The following is a 25,400-nucleotide window of genomic DNA, read 5'->3' on the forward strand; positions in this document are numbered from 1 at the left end:
TTAGCCAAGCAAGCTCTCAAGAGCATCCTCCTTACCTCTTAATGTCACTTAAGTCAAATCTGAATCTTTATAGCTCCATCAATAAAACTATGCAGACGAAGTGATCCAAAACTGGGCGAATGCATCATAAACTCAATTAATCATCTTAAGCCACAACTCGCGTCCGGTAATTTTGGACCGGGTCTTCAAATTCCACCACAGGAACCTTCAAAAATTGATGAGTAAGTTTAGTTTTATTTTTAAAAAATTGAGGAATTTCAAAATTTGTCCAATTTATGTCAGCATCTACATAGGAGAATCGGATGGAATTCAGATAGTTCTGACTAATGTGACGATCCATGGGACATCGCAGTTCCATATTCAGAAGCTTCGGTAAGTTCAAAAAGCATCAAAAAAGTCAAATTTTCATGCTTATTAATCCACAGTGCCAACATTCAAGACCTCAAAATGGACGCAATTATTCTATACCCAAAACTGGAAATGACTGGAAACTTTCAGTTCCGTGCCAACTTATTTGGACGTGTTGTCAAAAATGACGGTGAAGTTGTCATTAAAATAATTAATTCAGTCAACAGAATTTCAATAAAAATGCAAAAATACACGAAAAATGGCAAGGAATATCTCAGATTTGAGGATGTGGCCATCAAAATTAAGTCCAGTAAGCCGTCGTCGGTTGAGCTGAAAGGAATTTTTGGAAGTAAAACGTTGAATGACATTGCTGGTGCACTTGTGAGGGACAATCCGTTGTTTAAGTCTGATAGGATTAATCCATATTTTGAGAAGAGCTTGTCACAGACAATGACAAAGACGGCTAATCAAATTGTGTCTACAGCTACTTTTGATGAGACTTTTCCGTTGTAGGATTGAGAATTTAAATGGAAATAAAGTTTAGATATTTATGGAAAATGTGAAGTTTTTAGTCAATATTCTATACTATTTTTAGTGAAAATTGTATTTATCTCTTATATTTCTGCATCAATCCTTTTTTGGCTTAGTTCAAATGAGTAGTGCAATATATCAGAACCATATCCAGGTGAATTTGGGGTCAAACATTCTTCCCACATAACACTTTCATATTTACTTCGTTGACTGTTCAGATCAAATGTGGCCAACGGCATCACTTAGTTTGAATCTGAAGCTGGCTCTATCGCTGGCAACCGTTTGCAATTATTGATGTCAAGGGCATTATGTCTATTAGAAATGGCCAATAATTCTGCTCAAAATCGACTTAACTCCGGCCTAGAACCAGACCTTTATCAATACCTGACCTATATTCATAAAATTTACATCAAAAAAATTGTGAATCTTTGAAAATTAAAATAAATTCTCATGAATATTCAAACAATTTCACAAAGGTTAATAAGTATGAAATAGAAGCCAATAACATCCAACAAACAAAGCAATTAATATTCAGTAAAAACGTGATCCAAATGAAAATTTAAATTATCATTATTAGACCTTGAAAGTTCATCATGTGATGATCGTAGAAAGATGATCATCTAATTTTATTCGTATTCAAAACAAGTTTTTGCAACTGAAAATAGAACAAACAAAATAGATTTAATAGCTTTTAATTTGAATGATAGTCTAAGAATCAAATGAGAACTCTAAGTCTGACTATTTAAATGACAAGAGAGAACATTCGCGTCAAAAAAACTCATGAAAGTCAAAGTCTGTGAAAGAGTCAACTTCAGGTAACATTTATAAGGTGTCATGGATCGAAATTGAACTGTACGGTCGGCAAAGTAAGCAAGTAAGTATCGAATTTTCCTAATAATCAATGATTAATAGCTTTATGACATATTTCGATCATATCCTTAAATTACAATCGGTTAATTGATTAATTGAATAGACAAAATTCGACACCAGAGCTGCTAAACTCAAATTTGGGACCCTATTCAGTTTAAACCAGAGCTACATCGACCTAGTGCCGATTTTTGAATTCATTAACCGGCTTTTGCTATTCGGACAAGGACAAGCCTCGAAAATTTGTAAAATTTGTATTTAAAATTGACATAAATATCTTAATTTATATTCCTAATTTAGTCCCAAAAGATGACAAGAATTATTATCAAAATAAAAATGATCAAAATCGGCAAAATCATCGTGATTCCATCAAAAAATAACATCCTTTAATGCAGGAGATTCCCTGACAATAAAAATCACATTTATTGACTTTTAACTGCATTTTAATTCCTCATGTTGATGTGTTCCTGTCTCTAGATGATTTCGCACATTTTCAGTTGTCTCGCGTGAGGTGAAAAACTTTATATTAATTGGATGAATCAGCACAAAAAGCAACAAGCAGCAGAAGGAGTGAATGACAAAAATATTGTTATTATTTTTGTCAAAAAAACCAGAAAATCTTGTTAAAATTTCGCAATAAAATTCGATTTAGAATAGATCTGCTTTTAGTCACACCGTGGATGGCGGGTGGCTTGATGGGTTTGGTTGTAACAAGAGGAAGGGTTTGACCCCCAAAATCTCCTTAATACACTACTTAATACCCTTAATACCCTTGAGTGAGTATAAATGGTTTCAAAGCCAAAAAATCCAAAAAATTCGCAAAAAATCCAAAAAGTTTTGGGCCTCAGCACAAAGGTTGCCCACCCCTGGCCCAAATCTCACCAAATTTCCCCTAATTCCAATTCCACCAAATCCCTCCGAATATCCAAACTAACCCATCACACACTTCAGAACAAAAAGTGAATAAATTATCTTGTTTTGACATTTGCTTTATTTGTGCCTTACTGGAACTTACATTCCATTTTCTAATAAAAAATTCTTTAGTTTTACAAAAATATTTCATTCGATAAGATCAAGTTTATTTATTTTTAAGTATTAATCGTTAATAATGTTTAGGTATTTAAAGTTGATATTTTGCATTAATTTGATGTGCTTGATTCGATCTGTGAGGGCACCTCTGCGTAAGTTGGTATTGAAAAGAGTAAAAATTGTGGTTGTGAAAATGGGAAAAAATATCGCAATTTTTTATTAATTTTTAAGGACAATTCCGAGTCTTGGTTCCGTCTTGGTTCCGTCTCTTGGTTCCGTCTCTTGGTTCCGTTTCTTGGTTCCGTCTCGGTTCCGTCTTGGTTCCGTCTTGGTTCCGTCTCTTGGTTCCGTCTCTTGGTTCCGTCTCTTGGTTCCGTCTCGGTTCCGTCTTGGTTCCGTCTCTTGGTTCCGTCTTGGTTCCGTCTCTTGGTTCCGTCTCTTGGTTCCGTCTTGGTTCCGTTTAGGTTCCGTTTTTTGGTTCCGTTTCGGTTCCGTTTTTTGGTTCCGTCTTGGTTCCGTCTTTTGGTTCCGTCTCTTGGTTCAGTCTCTTGGTTCCGTCTCTTGGTTCCGTCTAGTGTCCGATTAGGTTCCGTCCATTTATGGTTCCATCAGGACAACGTCGCGTCTTACCGATAATACGACAACATAGCAGTTCCTTAGCAATAACATTGTGCTGCTCAGAAGTGTCTAAACCGTAATTTAGATTACATTAGACATTCTTAATCTAATTTGAAATTTGTTCTTTCAATTTATGACATGGATTTCCAATTTCTGATTATTTTTCCAGCATCAATCTTCCCAGTTTGCTTCCGTAATGATCCACAACTTGGTAATTGTATTGTTCAAGCAGTGAAAGTACTACAGCCGAGATTAATAACTGGTGATTTAGGAGATGGATATTCTATACCAAAAATTGATCCATTTTACATTCCAAAGTAATTTTTTAGGTTAAGGATAGTCATCCTTGAGTGGACTTGATTTTGAGTGACTATAAGTGTGTCTAAGGTTGTGAGTGACTACTTCCAATTCAGGATATTGAGAACTCTAGCGTCCTTATCAACACATCCAATCCAGGACATCAAAGGATACAATTAGTCAACCTTAATCATGTCCACCCGAGTTTGACAAATTCTTTCCTTAATTTGAATTTTGTAATTTACAGAATAACATATGGAACTGACCGGTCATTTAAAACCAAACTTACGGATGTCTATTTGAAGGGAATGAGCAACTTTAGCATTGATAAGCTTCAGTAAGTCATTGTCGGAACTTGAAGTTGAATTGAATTTTGTATGGGAAAGTTGACTTGACTCTCCATTCAGTTCAAGTTGACTTCGAGTTCTGGTCGAGCTCTGGTCAAGCTCTGGTCGAGCTCTGGTCGAGCTTTGGTCGAGCTCTGGTCGAGCTCTGGTCGAGCTCTGGTCGAGCTCTGGTCGAGCTCTGGTCGAGCTCTGGTCGAGCTCTGGTCGAGCTCTGATCGAGCTAACTTAAATTACCCTCCACAGTGCGGACATCAACGACATCAAATTCGACATGATCTTATCATTTCCAAGAATTGACATGACTGCAAACTATCAAATGATCTTCAGCCTATTCGGTGCACCCCTATTCAGCGAAGGTCAAATGTATGAAGGACTTGCAAACACTAAAATAAGATTGACAATGAAAGCCAAGCTTTACAACAAAAATGGACAAAGATACTTAAAATTTGATCCATTTTACTTTAAAATTCTACAAAATTCAGTCAGATTTATTAATTTTACAAATTTATTTCCACAAACAATTTTTATTGGTCCAATTGTTAAGAATTATATTGTTAATAATGTTGACTTTTTGACAAGAAATATTTATCCGCATTTTGAGAAAGCATTTACAGACACATTTACGCAAGTTGCTAATATGATTGCTGTTGGTGCAACATTTGATGAAGCTTTTCCTATTTAGGGGGATTTTAAGTTGTAATTTTGAGTTGATTTTGAGTAGCACAAGTTGGTTAATTGATCGAAAAGCCAGGATGGCAACAGGATGGTGTGACACTGGCTTGATGTCCGGATTCAAAGCGGATTCAGCTCCAACTAAGTGTCGCGTCAGTCAAATTGAATCTGACACTTTATCAGATTTATGCCGGTCATACCAAATCCGGAACCAATTCAAACTCACACTGGTAAAATGAAATCTGATACAAAGTCAAAGTCAAGCAAGTCAAATCAAATTTGACACAAAATCAGAGTCACTCTGGCCACACCGAATTCAACGTTAAGTCAGAGTCATGTTGACCTGGAGCCTATTTTTTGATCAATTAACCAATTTAAGCTATCCCTATGCTAAATTTGTTGGTTTTTTTTAAGATTAATTTATTGAATAAAGTTACTTGACTTTTTGTTTAAAGATTTTGAAGTCGTTTGGTCTATTTGTCTGATTTTGAAGTAAGAGTCAAACCCCTCTTTAACGAAAAATGCACCTGAATGTACCAAACAACAATTTGAGTATCATGTATCGACTTGAGAGAACAGGGCATGGTGGTTGGGGAGCTTGAGAGCTGGTGGGTGAAGAACAAGTGAAAAAACATCAAAATCCGAATGGGCAATGTCTAATGAAGAGAAGCAGGAAGGAGGGAAGGTGATTGATCCCAAAAATTAGACAAAATTACCAAATTTACTTTAGATTGTGATCCAATTACTCAATTTTGATCCATGTTCTAAATGTTGTCTTAAATTAGTTCGATCGCTGACTTCCAGTCGGTGATAGAACTAGCCTTAGACGTCATTTGAGGGACGCCATGGATCACAATTTCAACAAGATTTCCAACCGAAAATCCATAAAACGACTTCAATCAACTTTGCCTAAATACAACTAAAGACACGACCAATCCTTAAACATTTAAGAACAAATTTAAATAATTTTTTTGACTCCAAAAATTCATTCAGAAAATTTGCAATACATTTTAGTGTGTGACAGTAATTCTTAGCGACAAGATCTTTATTTGGGACTTTTCCCGTCAAAATAAAGTTTAAAGATCAAGCACAAGATGATTCTGAGATATTCAATATTTTTGACATTTTTTGTGCATTTTGTGAAGTCTCCTTTGCGTAAGTCTGTAAATGTTGTGATTTTGGAACCAAATTGTGACCAACTTATTGACAATTTCAGCATCAATCTTGCCAGTTTGCTTCCGTGATGATCCACAATTAGCAAAATGTTTAGTTCTAACAGCAAATATTCTTAGGACGAGATTTACAACTGGAGATTTGGGAAATGGATTTAGGATTCCAAGGCTAGATCCAATTTACATTCCGAGGTATTTTTGCCATGAATTTCATATTTCTACGCTTCTTATTTAAACACACCTTATTGACATTTTATTTGTTTATTATTGTAGAATCACATATGGAAGAGAACACACACTACAGACTAGAATGATGAATATTTACGTTCGAGGATTTAGCAATTTTAAAATTGAAAATTTTTAGTAAGTATTGAGAATGACAAATTTGGAACTAAGGGGTGCTTATGTAAAGGAAATGAATGTTTGCAACTAGTTTGAGCATTTTGGATGGAGATCAGGAGGAGCGGGGTTGGGTGTCCAAGGAAGGCCAAGGTAAAATAGGGTAATTAAGGGGTATTGTTACGGTTTCTCCATATTCCCTAATTGGCAGAAGTTATTGAAAGATAGAGCTGTCTACAGACGTTCTTTAAACGCGGCCATGGGCCCACGTCCGCCCCAGCCAATGAAGTAAGAAGGAAGTAAGGGGTATTGGGAATTTTGAAGATATTTTGAAAGGTCCGCAAATTTTAATGGTTATTTTAGGGGTTTATGTCTTGAAAAACCTTAACAAATCGATGAATTCTATCCAAGTAGGGTGATGGAATGCTTGACCACCTACCCATTTGCCCTCATGACGTGAGTTAGGGATACATAGACTACTTGATTTGACCTACAACCCATCCTTCCTTGGATATTCGCTCTTGATGCATATTTGAGCAAACTTGATTTGATCTTCAAGCTCCATTTCTTCCCCTCACCGCATCTATGTCCCTTCCACCTGGACATATCCATAATTATAGTTGCAACTGCATTTATCTGACCAACAACCCCTCTCCCCACCTCTCCCTGGATAGACTATTGATGCATATTTAGAGCTACTCGATTTGATCTCTAAACCCACTTCCTCCACCTCCTGAATACACTTTTCATGTGGAATTAGAACTACTTAGGCTGTTAAGCTCTTGGATTTGACCCACAACCAATCCCTTTCCTCTATCTTTCTTTGGATACACTCTTGATGTGTATTCAAGACCACTTTATTTGATTCCCAAGCTCCACATTAAGGATACAGCCTAAATTGTAGATGTTATAGGCCAAACAGCCTGTCCTTTCTACTACTTCACAGAAAACGCCCTTTTGAGTCTCCGCCTAATAATCCCTTTAGTATCAAAATCAATTAAACACCATTAATACTCCTCTTCAATTCATTTCCAGTGTCAACATAAGAGACATCATGTTCGAAATAATTCTATCAATTCCAAGGCTTGACTTCAATGCGAATTACAAAATGATATTTGGATATTTAGGAGCACCAATCTACAGTGAAGGACAAATCATCCAAAGTTTGACAAATGTTAGAGTAAGAATTATAATTAAGGGACAACTTCACACCATAAATCGACAAAAATACCTAAATTTTGATCCATTTAATGTTAAAGTTTTAGAAAGTAAAATTAAATATTTAAATTTTACAAATTTTTTTCCAACAACAGCACTTGTTGGACCAATTGTTAAGAGATATTTGATTGATAATGCTGATTATTTTAATGAAAGACTTTATCCTGATTTTGAAAAGAGTTTTTCGGAAATTTTTACAAAAATTGCTAATCAAATTGCACTTAGTGCACCGTATGATGAGATATTGCCGATTTAGAGGCGATTTTTGGGTGCTGTTTATGTCCCGAGAAGCATAAATCGGTTAATGGATCAAAATTCGAGTCCTAGGCTAGTGTGGCTCTGATTTGGTGGAGGAATCGACTTAACTAACACCAGGTCAGTGTCATGCAGGTCTAGTGCTGGATTTTGGGTAGATTTGTGCTTTTCGGGTATGATGTGCTATGCCTGTATACGAAAATTCATGCTAATGAGTAGTTTACTTGATCCTACATTAATAGTTCAATTGATAAGACCCGAATAAACGCAACAAGATCGGACAAAATACGACAAACCCGACAAGACTCGATAAAATCACAGAAAAGACCGGAAAAAATCCTACTAGGCACGACAGAAGACCCGAAAAGATCCGTAAAGACCTAAAAAAAGCGGACAAGACCCGACTGCAATCGATAAGACTTGGCAAGACCCGACAAGAAATGGCAAAACCCGACAAATACTTGACAAGACCCGATAAGACCCGATAAGACCCGAAAAGACCCGATAAGACCCGAAAAGACCCGATAAGACCCGATAAGACCCGATAAGACCCGACAAGATGCAACAAATCCCGAACAGGCTAGAAAAGACATGACAAGACCTGAAAAGACTCGATAAGCTTCTATTACACTAGTCAAGACCTAAAAAAGGCCCGATAAGATCAGACAAGACCCCACAGTATCCGACAAGGCACGAAAATACTCGAAGAGATCCGACTAGACACGACAAAAACCGACAAGCAAAATGACCCCCTTTGCAGAGCTATTACTAGTCTTAAGTCTAATACGATTGTCGTCAGAAAAATTTCAAATAAATAAGATGACTCATACTAATTTTTAATTAATTTTATGTTTCTTAAAATCAATAAAAATTTAAATACTTTAAAAACCAGAAAAATTTTCTAAAAATATTCGTCAAGATTAATCAACAGAGACGTAGCTGAAAATTGTTGAAATTTTAGAATCAAGAAAAATCTCAGCAAATTGAAGAATTTTGTACAAAAAGAGGAGGGGAGGGTTTGACACCCACCTCTACCCTGAGTACAACCCTATTAAAGAATCTCACGTGAAAACTGTTAAAAATTCCACATAAAATTCATTATTAAACCAGACTTAAGTGAGGAATTAAAATTTTATTAAGGAAATATTCGGAAATTACGTAATGCTTAAAGATGATGAGGCTGGGGTGGGGAGCATAGACAGTATGGCTCGATGTCGACTCAGATTTCGCATGGAAAAGTCGACTTGAGTCGGCTTGACTTCATATAAAATTGGAGCCAAATTCGAGCTTTGCATAATTGAGTCCAAATGTTGCTTCATGATTTCGCTACAAAGCTTTACGATAGGGGAAAAGGAGGGGACCAGCATTACCCCTAACAGGCAAAATCAATCCTTCCTAGTTCAAAAAGATCACATCGGTACCTAAAAGCCTGATAGAGCTACATAACTTCCAAACGATCCTCAAATGAGATCAAATAGAGTTCTTTAAACGAATTAACTAACTCAGTCACAAGATGCCAAGAAGAAAAAAACAAAATTTCCTATCAAAACCAGAAAAGCTTGCTGAATGCGAAATTTAAGCACTAACTAATTGGACAGGACTATTCAGATTTTTATGCACACCGTTGATCTGAAGATGTTCAGCCTTTTGATAAATTAATGGTTGTTAAAAGTCAAGTGGATGATGTATGTGCTCTAATGGATGGGGTGCTGTATCAGGATGGGGCCAGTTTGAATCAACTTGAGTCAATTTTGAATCAACTTGAGTCAATTTTGGATCAACTTGAGTCAATTTTGAATCAACTTGAGCTTCCTCTTAACAGACATTAAGCATGCGAATATACAAACTCAACTGTCACATTCCTTAGAGCAAAAAAATCAACTCAAAACGTGTCGAAAATGCACAACATTTTTTGAAAACAGACACAAAAAAATTCTTAGTCTGATAACAAAATTCTGTGACATAAGATCAACTTGAGCCATTCGGTCAAAAATGTTGAGAATAAAATTATTTTACGTTAGTTTAGTCATATCAATTGTGAGAGGACATATACGTAGGTTCATGCATCAATTACATTGTATATTGTGGAATATTAATCATAGCTACATATTACATACAGCATCATTCTTCCCGGTTTGTATACGTGACGATCCTGAGCTAAGCAATTGCATCGTTAAAGCAATCAAATTTCTCCAGCCACGGCTAGTTACTGGTGATTTCGGAAAGGAATTTTGGATACCAAAAATTGATCCTTTTAAAGTACCAGAGTAATGTATTATGAATATCGGAGCTTGAAGTCAGTTAGACTAGACTTGGGTCAATATGAGTCAACTTGAGTGGACTTAAAGCAACTTGAGATCAATTTGAAACAACTTGAGTGGATTTTTATCAACTTGAGTCGACTTAGATCAACTTGAGATCAACTTAAAGCAACTTGAGTCGACTTGAATCAACTTGAATTGACTTTAAAGTTCAACTTGAGTTGACTTTAATCAACTTGAGTCGACTTGAATCAACTTGAGTCGATTTGAATCAACTTGAGTCGAATTAAATCAACGTGAGTTGACTTGAATCAACTTGAGTGAACTTGAATCAACTTGAGTTGAATTAAATCAACTTGAGTTGAATTAAATCAACTTGACTTGATTTGAATAAACTTGAGTTGACTTTAATCAACTTGAGTCGACTTGAATCAACTTGAGTCGATTTGAATCAACTTGAGTCAAATTTGAATCAACTTGACTTGATTTGAATAAACTTGAGTTGACTTTAATCAACTTGAGTCGATCTAAATCAACTTGAGTCAACTTGAGTCAATATGAGTCAACTTGACTTGACTTTGAGCTCAAATCCAAATTTATTGAAATCACACAATTTTTAATCTAATTTAAATCCACAGCTTAACATATGGATCTGAAAACCTTCTCAAAATCACAATTTACAATGGATATGCAAGGGGTGGAAGCAGATTCAATATTGAGAAACTTTAGTAAGCCTTAACAAAATTTTCAAAAATAATTCTAATTAAATTTTAATTCCCATCCACAGCATTGACATCAAAGACCTCAAATTCGACCTAATTCTGACATTTCCACGAATCGACATGCATTCCAACTATAAAATGAAGTTTAATCTATTCGGTGCACCTGTCTACAGTGAGGGTAAAATGTACGAAATTTTGTCAAATTCAAAAATTCGAGTCATTTTAAAAGGAAATTTATACACAAAAAATGGCCAAAAATTCATAAATTTTGATCCAATTTTTATCAAAATTTTAGATAACAAAATTAATTTTATTGATTTTACAAATTTTTTACCAGCAACGACGTTCGTTGGACCATTTGTTAAGAATTTAGTTGTTAATAATGTTGAATTTTTAAAGAAAAATATTTATCCATTTTTTGAGAAAGCATTTTCAGACACTTTAACACCCCTTATTAATAAAATTGCGAGTCAAATGAGTTTTGATGAGATTTTTCCATATTAAAATGTGATTTATGAGTTCGTTCATTTGTTATGTAACGTGAAAGGTTGGCTAATTGGTGTACGTGCTGTACCATTCGGGTCACGTTCGGTTTCATTCGTGCCGCGTTCGGTTTCATTCGTGCCGCGTTCGGTTTCATTCGTGCCGCGTTCGGTTTCATTCGTGCTGCGTTCGGTTTCATTCGTGCAACGTTCGGTTTCATTCGTGCCGCGTTCGGTTCCATTCGTGCCGCGTTCGGTTTTATTCGTGCCGCGTTCGGTTTCATTCGTGCCATATTCGGTTTCATTCGTGCCATCTTCGGTTTCATTCGTGCAACGTTCGATTTAATTCGTGCTGCGTTCGGTTTCATTCGTGATTTACTGCCAAGATGTTCCCTGAAAAATTGTCCAACTCTGGTCCACCACAGCTCTAAGCGTTACGTAATTTCCGTACATTCCCCATCTGGTATCTTCCACTGATGACAAAACAAATCTGATGATTAACAAACTATGACAAACAAAGTCAGCGCATACAAAATATTCACGCATGACGTTCAATACAAAGAGAAGCATCAGCCACGTGGGTGTGTGAACATCCAAATAAGAATTCAGATTTCTGTAGAATATCCAAAATATCAACAATAATAAATAAGCAAAAACTTGAAAATCTTGTTTGTTGTCAATAAATATACTTAAAGACACTTTGTTTGTGACATCTAGTGTGTTTTAGCAACCAGCAGTTCTGTTTACGCTTAGGGTGACTGATCTATCTGATTATCACAAAATAACGGGACATTTTTGAGATAATAATGGTTAACTGTAGGGGTATGACGAGACACAGCATCATGGGAGCATTTGGAGAGGACAAGAGAGACCAAGAGAGATAACAAGAGAGAATCAAAGAGAGCCAGAGAGACGAAGAGAGACCAAGAGAGACCAAGAGAGACCAAGAGAGACCAAGAGAGGACAAGAGAGACCAAGAGAGACCAAGAGAGACCAAGAGAGGACAAGAGAGAGCCAGAGAGGTCAAGAGAGACCAAGAGAGACCAAGAGAGACGAAGAGAGACCAAGAGAGACCAAGAGAGACCAAGAGAGACCAAGAGAGGACAAGAGAGAGCAAGAGAGGGCAAGAGCGGCCAAGAGAGGGCAAGAGCGGCCAAGAGAGACCAAGAGAGACCAAGAGAGACCAAGAGAGACCAAGAGAGACCAAGAGAGACCAAGAGAGGCCAAGAGAGACCAAGAGAGGACAAGAGAGACCAAGAGAGGACAAGAGAGACCAAGAGAGACCAAGAGAGACCAAGAGAGACCAAGAGAGACCAAGAGAGACCAAGAGAGACCAAGAGAGACCAAGAGAGACCAAGAGAGGACAAGAGAGACCAAGAGAGACCAAGAGAGACCAAGAGAGACCAAGAGAGACCAAGAGAGGCCAAGAGAGACCAAGAGAGACCAAGAGAGACCAAGAGAGACCCAGAGAGAGCCAGAGAGGACAAGAGAAAGCAAGAGAGACTAAGAGAGACCAAGAGAGAGCAAGAGAGGACAAGAGAGACCAAGAGAGGACAAGAGAGACCAAGAGAGACCAAGAGAGACCAAGAGAGACCAAGAGAGACCAAGAGAGACCAAGAGAGACCAAGAGAGACCAAGAGAGACCAAGAGAGACCAAGAGAGACCGAGAGAGACCAAGAGAGACCAAGAGAGACCAAGAGAGACCAAGAGAGGACAAGAGAGACCAAGAGAGGACAAGAGAGACCAAGAGAGACCAAGAGAGACCAAGAGAGACCAAGAGAGACCAAGAGAGACCAAGAGAGACCAAGAGAGGCCAAGAGAGACCAAGAGAGGACAAGAGAGACCAAGAGAGGACAAGAGAGACCAAGAGAGACCAAGAGAGACCAAGAGAGACCAAGAGAGACCAAGAGAGACCAAGAGAGACCAAGAGAGACCAAGAGAGACCAAGAGAGGACAAGAGAGACCAAGAGAGACCAAGAGAGACCAAGAGAGACCAAGAGAGAGCAAGAGAGACCAAGAGAGACCAAGAGAGACCAAGAGAGACCCAGAGAGAGCCAGAGAGGACAAGAGAAAGCAAGAGAGACTAAGAGAGACCAAGAGAGAGCAAGAGAGGACAAGAGAGACCAAGAGAGGACAAGAGAGACCAAGAGAGACCAAGAGAGACCAAGAGAGACCAAGAGAGACCAAGAGAGACCAAGAGAGACCAAGAGAGACCAAGAGAGACCAAGAGAGACCAAGAGAGACCGAGAGAGAGCCAGAGAGAGCAAGAGAGAGCCAGAGAGAGGACAAGAGAGGACAAGAGAGGACAAGAGAAGACAAGAGAGACCAAGAGAGAGCAAGAGAGACCAAGAGAGACCAAGAGAGACCAAGAGAGACTGAGAGAGACCAAGATAGACAAAGAGAGACCAAGAGAGAGCAAGAGAGGACAAGAGAGGCAAAAAGTCAGTTTCTCACGTTACGTAATAACCGAACGACCCCGCCTACCAATTTATCAACCCAACTATGACATTAACGTCAAGCCAACATTCAAAATAAAACATTTTTTATGGATATTCTTCATACAAACACGTGTGACCATTTAAAATGTAAACTTAATATTCTTGAATGTTTTATTGACGACCATTCTGGCAATTTCTTAGTCTGACAAAGCGACTCATTGAGACAAGTTCTTGTTTTATTATTGTTAGAGTCAAAAAAAGTGCAAAGTTCAGTCAAATGACGTCAAAATATTCCACATTTTTACTATTTTTTATTCATTTTGTGGCAGCACCACTGCGTATGTCTACAACTGCTGTAATTTTGATAATTTTACTAATTTTTGATTAATTTTCAGCATCAATATTTCCAGTTTGCTTCCGTAATGATCCACAATTGAGTAATTGTATCGTTCAAGCTGTAAATGCCCTAAAACCGAGACTGGCTAGTGGAGATCTTGGAGATGGATTTAAGACAATACGATTGGATCCGCTGTATATTCCAAAGTAAGATGTGGTTTTGGGGAATGTTTGGAAGTTATGTAACGTTTGTTACCCCATGCCCTTCAATTTTGTTACCCAATGCCATTCAATTTTGTTACCCCGTGCCCTTCAATTTTGTTACCCCATGCCCTTCAATTTGGTTACCCCATGTCCTTCAATTTTGTTACCCCATGCCCTCAATTTAGTTACCCAGTGCCCTTAATTTTGTTACCCCATGTCCTCAATTTATTTACCCCATGCCCTTCAATTTTGTTACCCCATGCCCTTCAATTTTGTTACCCCATGCCCTTCAATTTTGTTACCCCATGCCCTTCAATTTTGTTACCCCATGCCCTTCAATTTTGTTACCCCGTGCCCTCAATTTGGTTACCCCATGCCCTTCAATTTTGTTACCCCATGCCCTTCAATTTTGTTACCCCATGCCCTTCAATTTTGTTACCCCATGCCCTTCAATTTTGTTACCCCGTGCCCTCAATTTTGTTACCCCATGCCCTTCAATTTTGTTACCCCATGCCCTTCAATTTTGTTACCCCATGCCCTTCAATTTAGTTACCCCATGCCCTTCAATTTTGTTACCCCATGCCCTTCAATTTTGTTACCCCATGCCCTCAATTTTGTTACCCCATGCCCTTCAATTTGGTTACCCCATGCCCTTCAATTTTGTTACCCCATGCCCTTCAATTTTGTTACCCCATGCCCTTCAATTTTGTTACCCCGTGCCCTTCAATTTTGTTACCCCATGCCCTTCAATTTTGTTACCCCATGCCCTTCAATTTTGTTACCCCATGTCCTTCAATTTAGTTACCCCATGCCCTTCAATTTTTTAACCCCATGCCCTTCAATTTTGTTACCCCATGCCCTTCAATTTTGTTACCCCATGCCCTTCAATTTTGTTACCCCATGCCCTTCAATTTAGTTACCCCATGCCCTTTAATTTTGTTACCCCATGCCCTTCAATTTTGTTACCCCATGCCCTTCAATTTAGTTACCCCATGCACTTCAATTTTGTTACCCTTGGGCCAGATAGGATGTCTTACGTAACTTCCGAACGCCCCCATATCAAAATTTACTTCACAATTTTTTTACAGAATCACATACGGCAGCACAAGTCGACTTCGTACAAAATTGACAAATGTTTACCTAAAAGGGGTAAGCAACTTTAACATTGAAAAGCTTCAGTAAGTTAACACCCCGGGATGCACCACAAAAATGACTTAATTCCTTAATATCTTTACAGTGCCAACATAAACGACCTAAAATTTGACATGATTTTAACATTTCCAAAAATTGACATAAAAGCTGACTATCAAATGATATTTGGATATTTAGGTGCGCCAATGTTTAGTGAAGGACAGTCATATGAGCGACTTGAAAACAGTAAAGTACGAGTCACGATGCATGGACGACTAATTGATAAAAATGGACAAAAATTTATTAAATTTGATCCATTTTATTTTAAAATTATTGAAAATAAAATTAATTTTATTGATTTTACAAATTTTTTTCCATCAACAACGTTCCTTGGACCATTAATTAAGAATTATTTTGTTAATAATGCTGACTTTTTAAATGCAAAAGTTTATCCTGATTTTGAAAAAGCATTTTCTGATACATTTACATATGTTGCTAATCAAATTGCACTTGGTGCTACATTTGATGAAGCATTTCCATTTTAGATAAATATTTTTTTATTTTTTTTATGATATTTATGGGCTATGTTATTAGGATTATTGGGTGGAAAATGGATTATAATAAATATTTAATTTAAAAAAGATATGCAAAATTGTTATTTGACCCGAAGAGACCAAAGACCGAAGAGACCGAAGAAGACCGAAGAAGACCGAAGAAGACCGAAGAAGACCGAAGACCGAAGAAACCGAAGACCGAAGAGACCGAAGACGACCGAAGAGACCGAAGAAGACCGAAGAGACCGAAGATGGCCGAGGACGATCGAAGAAGACCGAAGATGAACGAAGAGACCGAAGAGACCGAAGACGACCGAAGACGACCGAAGAGACCGAAGAAGACCGAAGAAGACCGAAGAGACCGAAGAAACCGAATGAAACCGAAGATGAACGAAGAGACCGAAGAGACCGAAGAAGACCGAAGAGACCGAAGAAGACCGAAGAGACCGAAGAGACCGAAGATACCGAAGAGACCGAAGACGACCGAAGACGACCGAAGAAGACCGAAGAGACCGAAGAAGACCGAAGAGACCGAAGAAGACCGAAGAGACCGAAGAAGACCGACGACGAACGAAGAGGACCGAAGAGACCGAAGATGACCGAAGATACCGAAAACACCGAAGAAGACCGAAGAGGACCGAAGAAGACCGAAGAGACCGAAGAAGACCGAAGAGACCGAAGATGACCGAGGAGACCGAAGACGAACGAAGACTGCCGAACACTAACGAAGACGACCGAAGAGACCGAAGGCGACCAAAGAGACCGAAGAGACCGAAGAGACTGAAGAGACCAAAGACGACCGAAGAAGACCGAACACTAACGAAGACGACCGAAGACGACCGAAGAGGCCGAAAACCGAAGACAACCGAAATTGAACGAAGACGACCGAAGACGACCGAAAGAAAACAAGATTTTTGAGAATTTTGAAACATTTTATTAAAAAAGCATAGAAAAGAAATAAACAAAAAAACTCTAACAAAGGAAAAGCCAATTTAAGTGTTTATAAAAAGGCATAAAAACCTTTGATCAAATTATTAAAAAGAAGTATGCAACTCATAAATAAGTATAAAGTCCCTCGTAATCCAGTTGAAGTTCAATTCTAAAATAAAAAAATAAATATTAAAATTTAAGTCCCAAGACCCTCATTAACTATGTCCATAACTTACTTCTATATCCATTCTATCCGGTCCAAATCAAGTCAATCAGTCGTCGATGTCATCATATTGAGTCAGAATTGTGTATATTATGTATATTATGATGAATATAACTGAGAATGAAATTGTTAAGGAACCGACTAGCATTGTAATCCTATAACTGGCACTTTTAATGTTGTCCTTTAACTGATTTGATGATATTGTGCTGGATTGGATGAAGTCATGCAGAATTGATGTTAGGTTGGTGATTCTTTGGTCCATGGCTGATATAGTGGCATTAATTGTGGACATGCTGGTGTCAAGTGCTGTGACTTTTGCGTCCATGGCTGATACAGTGGAATTAATGGTGGACATGCTGGTGTCAAGTGCTGTGACTTTGGCGTTCATGGCTGATACAGTGGAATTAATGGTGGATATGCTGGTGTCAAGTGCTGTGACTTTGGCGTTCATGGCTGATACAGTAGAATTAATGGTGGACATGCTGGTGTCAAGTGCTGTGACTTTGGCGTTCATGGCTGATACAGTAGAATTAATGGTGGACATGCTGGTGTCAAGTGCTGTGACTTTGGCGTTCATGGCTGATACAGTGGAATTAATTGTGGACATGCTGGTGTCAAGTGCTGTGACTTTGGCGTTCATGGCTGATACAGTAGAATTAATGGTGGATATGCTGGTGTCAAGTGCTGTGACTTTGGCGTTCATGGCTGATACAGTGGAATTAATTGTGGACATGCTGGTGTCAAGTGCTGTGACTTTGGCGTTCATGGCTGATACAGTGGAATTAATTGTGGACATGCTGGTGTCAAGTGCTGTGACTTTGGCGTTCATGGCTGATACAGTAGAATTAATTGTGGACATGCTGGTGTCAAGTGCTGTGACTTTGGCGTTCATGGCTGATACAGTAGAATTAATTGTGGACATGCTGGTGTCAAGTGCTGTGACTTTGGCGTTCATGGCTGATACAGTAGAATTAATGGTGGATATGCTGGTGTCAAGTGCTGTGACTTTGGCGTTCATGGCTGATACAGTGGAATTAATGGTGGACATGCTGGTGTCAAGTGCTGTGACTTTGGCGTTCATGGCTGATACAGTGGATTTAATGGTGGACATGCTGGTGTCAAGTGCTGTGACTTTGGCGTTCATGGCTGAGACAGTGGACTTAATGGTGGACATGCTGGTGTCAAGTGCTGTGACTTTGGCGTTCATGGCTGATACAGTGGAATTAATGGTGGACATGCTGGTGTCAAGTGCTGTGACTTTGGCGTTCATGGCTGATACAGTGGAATTAATGGTGGATATGCTGGTGTCAAGTGCTGTGACTTTGGCGTTCATGGCTGATACAGTGGAATTAATGGTGGACATGCTGGTGTCAAGTGCTGTGACTTTGGCGTTCATGGCTGATACAGTGGAATTAATGGTGGATATGCTGGTGTCAAGTGCTGTGACTTTGGCGTTCATGGCTGATACAGTGGAATTAATGGTGGACATGCTGGTGTCAAGTGCTGTGACTTTGGCGTTCATGGCTGATACAGTGGAATTAATGGTGGACATGCTGGTGTCAAGTGCTGTGACTTTGGCGTTCATGGCTGATACAGTTGAATTAATTGTGGACATGCTGGTGTCAAGTGCTGTGACTTTGGCGTTCATGGCTGATACAGTGGAATTAATGGTGGACATGCTGGTGTCAAGTGCTGTGACTTTGGCGTTCATGGCTGATACAGTAGAATTAATTGTGGACATGCTGGTGTCAAGTGCTGTGACTTTGGCGTTCATGGCTGATACAGTGGAATTAATGGTGGACATGCTGGTGTCAAGTGCTGTGACTTTGGCGTTCATGGCTGATACAGTAGAATTAATTGTGGACATGCTGGTGTCAAGTGCTGTGACTTTGGCGTTCATGGCTGATACAGTGGAATTAATTGTGGACATGCTGGTGTCAAGTGCTGTGACTTTGGCGTTCATGGCTGATACAGTGGAATTAATTGTGGACATGCTGGTGTCAAGTGCTGTGACTTTGGCGTTCATGGCTGATACAGTGGAATTAATGGTGGACATGCTGGTGTCAAGTGCTGTGACTTTGGCGTTCATGGCTGATACAGTGGAATTAATGGTGGACATGCTGGTGTCAAGTGCTGTGACTTTGGCGTTCATGGCTGATACAGTGGAATTAATTGTGGACATGCTGGTGTCAAGTGCTGTGACTTTGGCGTTCATGGCTGATACAGTGGAATTAATGGTGGACATGCTGGTGTCAAGTGCTGTGACTTTGGCGTTCATGGCTGATACAGTGGAATTAATGGTGGACATGCTGGTGTCAAGTGCTGTGACTTTGGCGTTCATGGCTGATACAGTGGAATTAAAGGTGGACATGCTTGTGTCCATGAATGTCATTTTGGTGCTAATTGCTTTACTCGAAATTGACTGAAATCGTTCCTTGAGAGACGTTGAATTCGATAAAGTTGAATTTAGGAATCGACTTTGAAGATTTTGGAGTTTTTGGTCGAAAATTGGAAATGAATCAGAATTGACAGTAAGCAGTGAATTTTCCAGTTTTTGCAATTCCTTATTTATGTCAAAGCATTTACGTTTTGCTTGTACGATGACTTCTTTTACTGCTGTTTTGTTGTTGAAAGCAAACATGTCGATGCATTCGTTACTTCCAAGATTCAACCATGCCAATTTATTTAAACCCTTAAAAACGTCAGTTCCAATATGAATTAATTTATTAGCTTCAATACTAATATATTCCAACTCCAAATTGTAAGCAAAAAGACCATCCTCAAGAAATTCAATGTCATTTTCATACAAGCTAAGTAAAACCAACTTTGAAAAAGGCCTCAAATCGCTCTGCTGAATTTCCTTCAAACGACCATTGGCAATGTAAATCATTCTGAGATTAATGAAGTGATTTCCTAAATTACGCGGGAAATATTCAATGATACGAGAGGAACTTGTATAAAAACAAGTAACATCTGCGTTGCCCTTGCCAATTTTATGAGATCCATTCACGGAATCAATCACAGCTGATTCTTTTGATCTTATGTTGAGAGTATTTTGGGGAACGCATTCATAAACAGAACCAACAGCAGTATAGGAATAAGTCCCAAAACCGCACTCCATATCAACTGAATCACCAAATCCACACAGCACAGCCAAAACAGCAACAAAGCTGTAATTTCATTATTTTAGAATTAATTTTATGAGCTGTACATTAATGAATAATTTTAGGGATTTGTCATTGTGACTTATTAAACTTAAACGTGACTCAATACATGACTATGACTGATTGTCCACTAATAGCCAGTCTAGCCAACCAACCAGTCAGCCAATCAATGGACAACACTACCCAGTGGGTCATAAACCAATGAACAAATGCTCAGTTGGCAATTGAACCAAATCCAGTCAAACTATGATGACTAGCCTTAGTAAAGAGTCATACATTATTAGGGATGTAGCCAGAAGTGGTTTCGGACGGAGGATGATTTTAGGGTGGAAAATGAGGGGCAAACGGAGCAGGAAGGGAAGGGAAACAGAGGGTTGAAGAATTTTATTCCAAAAAATGGCAATCGACCTTAAATTCACCTATACGTGGATATACCACCTATACCTAGACACCTGGATACACTTCGGACTATCAAAATTGACTACACAATTTAACCGAATGTGTCTGACTTAAGATTCTGAGCCATAACCCGCCGGTCTGCATTTATGTGCCTTATGCTCCTTCAATGCTCCAGACCGGTAACTTTGAGTAGGAAATCCTTAATTAAACTAGTTACTCGTGCTATTTAAAGACATACAATTAAGTGCGCACATCCAGCCCATCCCTAAATTACTCATCACTTCCTTAATTCTTAAAAGATTCAAAAAAAAAACTTACATGAAAATTTCCTTTATGGCCATTTTGTGATTATGCTGATTTTATTCACTTTTTAAGGCACAATTTCACTATTTTTGACAATTTTTTCACTTTTTTAGATTTTAATTTATGTTAATTGTTCAACTGATGACTTTAAAGTGATTCAATTTTTCATAAAATCTGAGCTTGACAGAATTCATTTAATGAGTCAGTGACTGATGTTTCATGTTTCATTGTGGCTTTTTGATAAAAATAATTAGAATTATAGGAATTGAAGAGAGACCGAGATCCAAAGATCCGAAGACCAGAAGAACCGAAGACCCGAAGACACGAAGACCCGAAGACAGGAAGACCCGAAGACCGAAGACCGAAGACCCGAAGACCCGAAGACCCGAAGACCCGAAGACCCGAAGACCCGAAGATCTGAAGATCCAAAGACCCGAAAACCCGAAGATCCGAAGATCCAAAGACCCGAAGACCCGAAGACCCGAAGACCCGAAGACCCGAAGACCCGAAGACCCGAAGACCCGAAGACCCGAAGACCCGAAGACCCGAAGATCCGAAGATCCAAAGACCCGAAGACCCGAAAACCCGAAGATCCGAAGATCCAAAGACCCGAAGACCCGAAGACCCGAAGACCCGAAGACCCGAAGACCCGAAGACCCGAAGACCCGAAGACCCGAAGACCCGAAGACCCGAAGATCCGAAGACCCGAAGACCCGAAGACCCGAAGACCAGAAGACCCGAAGACCCTCAAAATCCTGAGATTTAATCAGCCCATTTACAGATTTTTTCTTTTTTGAATCTTTTGATTTTCTGGATTATTCATAAATGACCGCAAGATGTTCCTTCATCATTTGAATATCTTCACACAAATTAAAATTTGGCGCGATGAGATAAAAGAAGAGTGAGTCAACAAAAACAGAATAGATACACATGTAAAGATGAATAAAATTGTTTTGATCAAAAAAAAAACAAGATTTTTTTGGGAAAAGATTAAGGTAGTCGGACCGTTGAATTGATCATATTGTGGATATATTTGACATTTTTATTCAGTTAATCGACATTTTGGCTTTCTTCATTTCGACTGTAACTCTAACTGTTGCTTCAAATGTAACTCCAACTGCCACTCTAACTGTAGCTTCAATTGTCACTCCAACTGTCACTCTGACTGTCACCCCAACTGTCAAAATAACTGCTGCATCGATTGTTACTTCGACTGTTACTCTAACTGCTGCTCTGACTGTCGCTCTAACTGTCACTCAAACTGTCATTCAAACTGTCACTCAAACTGTTACTCTGACTGTCACTCCAACTGTCTTTCCGACTGTTGCTTTGACTGTTACTGTGACTGTCGCTCTGATTGTCGCTCTGACTGTCGCTCTGACTGTCGCTCAATCTGATTGTCACATTGACTGTCGCTCTGACTGTCACTCCAACTGTCTTTCCGACTGTTGCTTTGACTGTTACTGTGACTGTCGCTCTGACTGTCGCTCTGACTGTCTATTTGACTGTCTCATCATCAACAAGATGCCACAATCGCAAATAATTAAACAACTGCTCAGTTAAGCTACACGTGACTATACATGTACACGTTAAGAACAATTTCTTAATTTACCTCACATAAAGGCCAAACGACCATCAACATGACTATGAATATAGTTCCAAAACAACATCAATAAATATTTTATTGTTTTCAATTCTTTTGTATTATTTGCGCAGTTAAAAATTTATATTTACAAGAATTTATTCTTAGTCTTAACTTAACACTTGATTAGTTCGCATCTGAGTTTAATTGCTGTATTCCTTAAATTATGACATTAATTGACCTAAGATTGTCAACTGTTTTGTTAATTGCTGTTCATCTTGTTACAGCTCCTTTACGTAGGTTTAATGTGAAATAATTGAAAAAAATTATTAAAAAATTTAAATTTTAATTACAGCATCAATATTTCCGGTATGTTTTCGTAACGATCCAGACATAAGTGACTGCATCATTCAGTCAGTAACCGTGCTACAGCCGAGACTAATTACAGGCGATTTGGGAGATGGATATTTGATTCCGACAGCCGATCCTTTTCATATTCCTAAGTAAGTGCTCAATTTTAATACTTACTGACTTAATTCGATGGATGTATAGATCAATTGTGATCCTTGGATTGTCTTAGTTGGTGACTGAAGCTTGCTTTATGACTGGCTACCTTCTGATAATTACCAGCAATACCAAATGTCAGAGCTCGAAGTCGACCAGTAGGGTTTGTCAAAAAACTGCATTTTTTAATGTTCTAGATGCGCATTCAAATGCGCAGGTCTGCGCTCGAAGACTACCAATATTTGACCAATAAGGTTTGCCAAAAAACGACCTTTTCTAATGTTCTCGATGCGCAGTACTACGCAGGTCTGCGTAAGTCTGCGCATAAAATTTTGGAAAGGGATTTTAGAATTTTTTCATTGAGATACGAGTCGATATGAACTGTCTATATCCAAGAGTTCTTTAGCCACTTTTGAGCTCTTTTGCCATTTTCCAACTTTCCAATTTTTGTTCCAAAAATCCTCTGGCCACCCTATCCTTTTCTTGAGCGCTAGTCGGTAGATTCCTGCGCAGAGAGAACGTCAAAAGTCGGCTTTATCCTTCAGAATGTCAAGGACTTATCCGTCCATTTCTAAACATTCAATCTAGGAATTTTTTAATATTGAATTCTAATTTATTAAATTGATTATTCCATCAACAGGCTATCATTTGGAACCGAAAGAGATTTTAAGACAACTTTAATGAATCTTCAGATAAAAGGAATGAGCAACTTTAGTATCGTTAAGCTTAAGTAAGTTTATGTTTCAATATGGGACTGTTTAGTTATTACGTAACGCGACAAAATTGACTATTTTGAGACTCAGAGTTGCAGAACTGGCTCCTGTAACAGGCAAAAACCGTACAAATTCTTGATAATTTGTAGAGGACCCATCAGGACTGGACACCGGGGTGGATAAGACACCGGGGTGGACAAGACACCGGGGTAGGCAAGACACAGGGGTTGAAAAGACATCGGGGTCGACAAGACACCGGGGTAGACAAGACACCGGGGTGGACAAGACACCGGGGTGGACAAGACACCGGGGTGGATAAGACACCGGGGTGGACAAGACACCGGATTTTGTAAGAAAAACCATACAAATTATCCAGAAATTGTACGGTTTTTGCCTGTCACAGGTGCATAATTGGTTAACCAGTGCTGCACAACCTTTTGTTCTTTGTGGCACATCTTGTTGGTATATTGCAGCGAATTCAGACAATGCACAAGGTTCATGGCATTTCTAAGAATTTTTGACGACACACCAGAGTGCCGCGGCACGAAGGTTGCCCACCACTACCCAATTTTATTCATTTTTTTTTTGGAATTTTCTACTCTAAAATCAGCGTTAATTCCATAAAAAGTCACAATTTTAATCCAAATTAATCAATATTTCCAATTCCATTCCCCCAAACCCCAGAGCCGACATCAACAACCTAAAATTCAGCATGATATTGTCATTTCCACATCTAAATTTATCATCAAATTATCAAATGATTTTTGGACTATTTGGATCGCCGCTCTACAGCAACGGACAAATGTTTGAAAAACTCGAAAATACCCGAATTGGACTAAGAATGAAGGCAAAGCTATACACAAAAAATAACGATCAATACATGCGATTTGATCCATTTTATTTTAAAATACTTCAAAGTGACGTAAAAAGTTTAAGATTTACGAAATTATTTCCAAATACTTTATTTATTGGACCGACAATTTATTCATATTTTTCGGATAATAAGGAGTTTGTGACACGTGCAATATATCCGGATTTTGAAAGGACATTGTCGTCAGCATTTACGAGGATGGCTAATGAGCTTGCGACGTCGGCTACTTTTGATGAATTATTTCCACTTTAAATTAGGGCTTTAAGTGTGAATTAATAGGATGGCCAGTGGATTCGGGACACTTTTGATGCTTTGTCGGGACATAACAGCATAGCTGAAAAGCACAGCAGCGTCCCGGCAAAACTACAGCAGATGGCCACCCTGGAATCAGAGTTGCAAAACAGGTGCCTGTGACAGGCGAAAACAGTACAAATTCTTGATAATTTATATGGTTTTTCTTACAAAACCTCACAAATTATCAAGAATTTGTACGGTTTTTGTCTGTCACAGGTGCCTGTTTTGCAACTCTGCCTAGAATTAATAGTTATAAGACTGGAATTAGATGCTTAATTGGACTTTTTTTTTAAATTTAATTATTAGAAATTCTAGAAAATTGCTAAAATTAGTATACTGAGCAGTCAGGTGCACGATAAGCTTCTAATGAGCAATTAAATATTCAACAGATTATCAAAAATAATCCACAGCTGACCACAAAAACAAAAAAAGTTCTAAAATATCCATTTTTATTGTTAATTCCAAAGGGGCCGTTCACTTATTACGTAACGGGAAAAAAACGAATTTCTAGACCCCCTCCCCCCTCCCCCCCCCTCGTTGCAAAATGACCATTCCAAAAAAAATTGGCTCCCCCTCCCCCATAAAAAGGGAACGTA

General features: G+C 38.7%; 6 protein-coding genes and 1 long non-coding RNA gene across 8 annotated transcripts; 6 read left to right on the plus strand and 1 right to left on the minus strand.

Moving 5' to 3' along the window:
• The first annotated feature begins 2,779 nt into the window (after window positions 1-2,779).
• On the plus strand, window positions 2,780-4,762 carry LOC139091214 (uncharacterized). Its single transcript, XR_011544492.1, has 3 exons — window positions 2,780-2,927; window positions 3,563-4,027; window positions 4,281-4,762. It is a non-coding gene; the product is annotated as an uncharacterized lncRNA (long non-coding RNA).
• Window positions 4,763-5,722: 960 nt separating this feature from the next.
• LOC139091191 (uncharacterized) lies at window positions 5,723-7,942 on the plus strand. Of its 2 annotated transcripts, XM_070641143.1 has the most exons (5): window positions 5,723-5,864; window positions 5,926-6,073; window positions 6,155-6,244; window positions 6,315-6,373; window positions 7,256-7,942. In XM_070641143.1, exons 1-5 carry the CDS (start codon window positions 5,804-5,806, stop codon window positions 7,264-7,266), a joined length of 369 nt encoding a protein of 122 aa, XP_070497244.1. In that variant the 5' UTR covers window positions 5,723-5,803; the 3' UTR covers window positions 7,267-7,942. The 2 variants fall into 2 exon arrangements, with proteins under 2 accessions (XP_070497244.1, XP_070497236.1); XM_070641135.1 differs by lacking the exon at window positions 6,315-6,373.
• Window positions 7,943-9,609: 1,667 nt separating this feature from the next.
• Window positions 9,610-11,822, plus strand: LOC139090338 (uncharacterized). The gene is made up of 5 exons (XM_070640105.1): window positions 9,610-9,746; window positions 9,813-9,960; window positions 10,593-10,682; window positions 10,742-10,861; window positions 11,014-11,822. The coding sequence occupies exons 1-5, from the start codon at window positions 9,686-9,688 to the stop codon at window positions 11,039-11,041; spliced, it is 447 nt and encodes a 148-aa protein (XP_070496206.1). The 5' UTR covers window positions 9,610-9,685; the 3' UTR covers window positions 11,042-11,822.
• Window positions 11,823-12,637: 815 nt separating this feature from the next.
• LOC139089724 (octapeptide-repeat protein T2-like) lies at window positions 12,638-13,537 on the plus strand (the record flags this gene model as incomplete). Its single annotated transcript, XM_070639326.1, has 1 exon — window positions 12,638-13,537. A coding segment is annotated over one exon (900 nt), but the record flags the coding sequence as incomplete, so codon positions are not given.
• On the plus strand, window positions 13,526-15,967 carry LOC139090887 (uncharacterized). The gene is made up of 4 exons (XM_070640754.1): window positions 13,526-13,934; window positions 13,992-14,139; window positions 15,225-15,314; window positions 15,374-15,967. Exons 1-4 carry the CDS (start codon window positions 13,874-13,876, stop codon window positions 15,810-15,812), a joined length of 738 nt encoding a protein of 245 aa, XP_070496855.1. The 5' UTR covers window positions 13,526-13,873; the 3' UTR covers window positions 15,813-15,967.
• A 714-nt stretch (window positions 15,968-16,681) lies between these two features.
• LOC139089734 (autotransporter adhesin BpaC-like) lies at window positions 16,682-21,190 on the minus strand. Its single transcript, XM_070639337.1, has 3 exons — window positions 20,856-21,190; window positions 16,988-20,144; window positions 16,682-16,920 (listed from the first exon to the last, which is right to left on the minus strand). Exons 1-2 carry the CDS (start codon window positions 20,876-20,878, stop codon window positions 17,024-17,026), a joined length of 3,144 nt encoding a protein of 1,047 aa, XP_070495438.1. The 5' UTR covers window positions 20,879-21,190; the 3' UTR covers window positions 16,682-16,920; window positions 16,988-17,023.
• Window positions 21,191-22,562: 1,372 nt separating this feature from the next.
• Window positions 22,563-25,321, plus strand: LOC139090854 (uncharacterized). Its single transcript, XM_070640705.1, has 4 exons — window positions 22,563-22,718; window positions 22,778-22,925; window positions 23,567-23,656; window positions 24,324-25,321. Exons 1-4 carry the CDS (start codon window positions 22,649-22,651, stop codon window positions 24,760-24,762), a joined length of 747 nt encoding a protein of 248 aa, XP_070496806.1. The 5' UTR covers window positions 22,563-22,648; the 3' UTR covers window positions 24,763-25,321.
• Window positions 25,322-25,400: the final 79 nt, after the last annotated feature.

Source organism: Chironomus tepperi, unplaced genomic scaffold (genome assembly GCF_022539635.2).
Source record: "Chironomus tepperi strain 1889 unplaced genomic scaffold, CSIRO-AGI_Ctep_v1 contig_13, whole genome shotgun sequence".
NCBI lineage: Eukaryota > Metazoa > Arthropoda > Insecta > Diptera > Chironomidae > Chironomus > Chironomus tepperi.